General features: G+C 35.4%; 1 protein-coding gene across 1 annotated transcript; it reads right to left on the bottom strand.

Annotated features, from left to right (window-relative positions):
* Positions 1 to 661: 661 nt before the first annotated feature.
* Positions 662 to 3,442, bottom strand: ABCG14 (ATP-binding cassette 14). The gene is made up of 5 exons (XM_022037922.2): positions 3,138 to 3,442; positions 2,222 to 3,011; positions 1,952 to 2,128; positions 1,668 to 1,855; positions 662 to 1,499 (listed from the first exon to the last, which is right to left on the bottom strand). The coding sequence occupies exons 1-5, from the start codon at positions 3,240 to 3,242 to the stop codon at positions 849 to 851; spliced, it is 1,911 nt and encodes a 636-aa protein (XP_021893614.1). The 5' UTR covers positions 3,243 to 3,442; the 3' UTR covers positions 662 to 848.
* Between the last annotated feature and the right edge of the window lie 1,717 nt (positions 3,443 to 5,159).

Here is a 5,159-nt window from a genome sequence, read left to right on the forward strand (position 1 = left end):
ATTTCAATTCTATTTCATATCTAATTAAAATTAAGTATTTACTATTTGAACAAGTAAATCTATAATTTATTAAATTTATAGACATGAATGTAATTATTATTATCAATAATATAAATTAAAATTCCATTTTACATATTAAAATAATTAAATTTTAAGAATTGAATAATCATTAAAAGATGACTACAATTTTAAGATTTTTGGTTTAAATTATAAATGAGTAAAAAATAATAATCTCCACAAAGAAAAAAGTTTTTCTTTTTTTTTAAAAAAAAGAAATCTAATAGAAATAAATTACTGTCAGTACTTGATATGATTGGAGTGTTAGCACTTGAGATGGCGCATGGGGTGACGCAAGTAATAATTAAAGGACCGTATAGAAAATAACAATTGTAAAATAAAAAATTACTGCAGTAAAACCAAATTCTCCAACTGCTATTAAACTAAAAAAACTGAATTTTTTGGATTCAAACCTCCCTACACCAAAAACCCAACTCACTAACTGCTTCAATTTCTTAAACCCAGTTTAGATTTAATCTGCAAATTTTCTAACTTTACATATAATAATATCTAAAAGTTTTAATCTTTAGACGATCAGAATCTCTCTCCAATTGAACACCAATCATGAACAACACTAGCTCATTATCCCAAAAGAGAATCATGATTGATTAAATGTACTACTTAATTATATATTATCATTATTATATTTATTATTCTTCCTGGGCTTAACCTTAACAGAACAAGAAGAAGAAAGAAGGATGATGATGAGGAGGAGGAGGAGGAGAAAAACTCTTGCTTATGTCATACTGCAATTGATGATTAGTACTTATGATTTGTGAATCTTTTCTTTTTTACCTAAACCTTACTCGATGCAAGGCGAGATAAGCGACGAATCGGTAACCAAGCAGCATCAACGCCATGACAAAAACATCAAGCCACAAATGGTTGAGTCCCATGGACTTGACTGCTGGAAAATCTTCAACTCTGCACCATTCAACATTGGAGCACTGGTAATAATCATCATCACTGTACTGAACACCCAGAAGAAGTTTGTAGCAGTAATAGCTGTAACTCAAGTACTTGAGCCACACTATGAATGGTGGGATTTGCTGCACGTAATAGCCTCCAGCAATGAGAAAGACAAGGGTCGTGACAGATGCTAGAGTGGTCGCTTGTTTTATGTCCATGAGAATTGCACCAATGGCTAGTCCAAGGCTCTGGGAGACCAAAACGTTGTAGAGAACAACAAGAAGGGATAAGATGAAGGTAATTGGATCAGGTTTAAGACCACCCATCCAGTAGATTATGAAGACAAATGCTGTTGGAAGTGCAAGTTCTAGAGGTAAATCTCCTACTGTTCTTGCCAGAAAGTAGGAGGAAAGCCGGTACATGCCTGATGATCTTTCTTTTATCAGCATTGTTCTTTCTTGTGGGAATGTGAAAACTGCGTTATAAAGTGGGTAGAAACCCCAGAAGACCGAGAAGAAGAACAGCAGAGCTATCTGCAATTTACACCATAGTTCGTAATTTTAAGTAATTGATTCAACCGATTATTACCAAAACTTAAGTTGGTAAGAAAGAATACGGTATATTGTTTATATATTTCTGGAGATTGACGGGTTTTGCAAGATTCGAAAAACCAATAGTAAGGAGCGATTAGAACAACTTACTCGGTCTTCGATGTGGGATGTTGGGGTATGCCACCATAAAAGTCCTCCCAGTACAGCCACACTGATGACTTGAAAAATTCTAAGTCTGTTGAAAGCTTCATATCTCCTCTCTCTTACCCCTCTCTGAAGCAATACACTGAACTGATGCCACCAGCTTGTGCACCATTGTTGTGATTTCCATTCACTCTCTGCAACATTAAAAAAGTAGAGGAGGATTAGAGAAGAACTGAAAATTTTCCAGCCATGATGTGTAATAAGCACAAGCAGAAGAACAAGTTAATTACTTGCAGAAACATCTTTGTTGTGGCTGTACCCACTGTTATCCATGTTACATAGCTCCGTTTTTAATCTTGTAGCAACGTTTTTCTCATAAGCAGAAATGAGAGCTTCTCGGATTGTCTTTGGATCCTGTTCTGTGTTGTCTCCTTGCTCACTTGTTTGCTTGAAATCAGGACTGATGCCTGCAGGAAATTCATTTTCAAGATAACCTTCGTCTATTTTCCATATGAAAGCAATGTGGGAGTATTTTAATTGGAGAATATGAAGTTAATTACCATTAGCAAGATCAAGCAAGAGATCAGCTGGGTTGACAGTGAGAGAGGTGGAAAATCCAATGGAGCTAAAGTAATCCAAGGCTCCAGATGCGGGACCAGTGTAGATAGGTGAACCTTCAGACAGCAGTACTACTTTATCAAACATATGGTAAAGTCGGCTTGACGGCTGGTGAATTGTAGTGACGACGGTTCGACCACCACTAGCTAGTCTTTTTATTGTGGTTAGAATCCTTTGAGCCGTGGTTGAATCAAGACCTGAAGTGGGTTCATCCAGAAGAAGAAGACTCGGATTGATCAACATTTCCTGACCAATACTAACCCTTTTCTTTTCCCCACCTGATATCCCTCTGAAAAGTGGACCTCCAATCATGCTGTTCCTGCACCTGGTCAAACCCAGCTCTGTAATCACTTTCTCAACATGTTGACCCTTTTCGTCACGGCTCAGACTGCTGGGTAATCTTAGCAAGGCAGTGAAGAAAAGGGTCTCTGTTACTGTAAGATGAGGATAAAGAACATCATCCTGTGCTACAAATCCTGTTCGTCGCTTTATGCCGCCGGAAAAAGGTTGACAGTTGTAGCTGATTTTGCCGGATAACTTGCCGGCAAGACGACCTCCGAGAGCTGTGAGAAGAGTTGTTTTGCCACTTCCGGACGGACCAAGCATCGCCAGTATCTCTCCCGGGCAAACCATTCCTGTTATGCCGTTCAAAATAGTCTTCTCTCGTGTCTTCCATGTCCCCCACCATGATCCTTTCTCCTCTATTTTCACCTTGTACACCAGCTCCTCAAACTGACCAATTCGTACAGGATACACAACAGTCAGTTATTTATGTATATATACTAATTAAGTTCTATATATATACACACACGCACACACAGAGACATACACTATATATATATATATGTATATATGCACCTTTAAAGTGATAGGATATAAGGTGAGTTGGAGAGGTGAGTGTGAGTTTTGTGGGAGGGGGAAAGCAAGTACAGGGGTAGGGGTGTTGTGGGAATGATCAGACATATCTGGGTCTGGTAATTGACTGTCAGGTTTTGGTGCTATTCAGTTAAGTGGCATGACCGAAAATAAACTTAAAGCTTGAACAGGGTGTGTTAATGGAGGTGATGATGATGGTTGGGGGGGGAAGGAAGGGGAGAAGAGGGGAGAAGTAGTTAAAGGAGTTTGCTTTTTGATTAACTTGGCTTCCCAAAGTGAACTGGAGAGCACGTATAAATATATATAGTTTAGAGACAAACGAGGATTTCTGCTGTGTGATGTGGCTGGTGGGTTCCCACCTTCTTCTTCCCTCTTCAAAAAAATTATTCTGTAACACACCATCTCTTACACCATTCTTCATTCATTAGATATACATTATATATATAAATGTATAAGTCCTTTATCAGAATCTTTCCTTTCCTTCTCTCAATTCCCATATATCTTCTTCACCGGCTAAATTACATATTACTGTTGGAAAATGATTGACATATATACAGAAACCATAATATCAAATGGTACGGAAAAAAGAATCAAGAAGCAGATGCTAACTCATCTGGTATTATTTTTTTAATAAAAATTTATATATTTTAAAATTTTACGTCACTAATAATATCATGATGAAGATTCTAATGAAAAAATATGAATATCATATAAAAGAGTGTAAGTAACAAATATTGTAAGTATGAGATTAATTGGATTATTATATCATTCTTCATGTTTAATTTATGAGTTACGGAATTGTGATGCAAAGTGGGAGCTGCAGGAAACCTAGCATTGCCTTGAGGTCTGGATGTATCATGGCCTGACCACCACTATCTACCTATATGAGTGTGAGTGTGTGTGTGTGTGTGTGTGTGTGTGTGTGTGTGTGTGTGTGTGTATATGTATATGTGTATATATATGTGTCTGGTGTGAATGTGAATAGTGGGCATGTTGATAGTGTTTTGTCATCTTCCAATTTTGGTGCAATTTCCCGGGAGACACCAACATTCTTTTTTGGCATTTTCTTTTCTGTCCTTTAACATTAATGGGTTGGCCCTTAATCCATGTCTTCTTCTGTCTCTGAGTCAAATCTACCCACGACTTGTAATTTTCATAATTTCCAACCGTTTTTATACTATAATTTTACTGTAAAATTAATTACCCAAATCTCTGTGTGTGTGTGTATATATATATATGTATATATAATGTAATGACAACTGAGAGAGGCGCTGAAATCTCCGGAAGGTGATGATAACTCACAAGTCAGAGAGAATATATATGTATGAGATACATGTAATTTTACTGATTTTGTATATATGCATGTCAGAGAGAATATATATATATATATACATACATACATACATATATATGTATGAGATTCTTGGTCGTCCATTAAAGTCTGCATGTGCGTGTATTTATATATATATATATATATATGTCTGTATATATAATAAGAGTAGTCTCTTTCCTCTTTCGGCAGGATTAAGTAATAATCAAAATCTAAACTCCAGATGTCGCGTTTTAGTTACGCGCACGGGGGATATCCATATCTTATATACATGTACATATATATATATATATATGTGAATTGGGAGAACTTAACCTGCAAATTAATAATTAAAGAACAATATTCTCACAAGAAATTATGGGCTTTATTTATTTTTAATTTTTATAAACTAAAATCAAAATTAAAGTTATTTGTAAAGCCATTTGATTCTTTTATTCTCTCTAGGCTGCTGCTATTTCCCTTTTTTGCTTTTTCCACTGTAGTTTTCAACATTCGTATCGCCGAAATTCGATATGACCATCATCATAATATATGTATATACATATATATAATAATATATATATTAATGAGGGTGATAATTCAAGTATATTATATTTGATCAATTCTTTGAATTTTGTATAAAATACCCAATTTATTAATTAATTAATATCATTATTTAATCTCTAATTTAATTT

The sequence above is a fragment of the Carica papaya genome, chromosome 3, assembly GCF_054855325.1.
Source record: "Carica papaya isolate Zhongbai chromosome 3, ASM5485532v1, whole genome shotgun sequence".
Lineage (NCBI taxonomy): Eukaryota > Viridiplantae > Streptophyta > Magnoliopsida > Brassicales > Caricaceae > Carica > Carica papaya.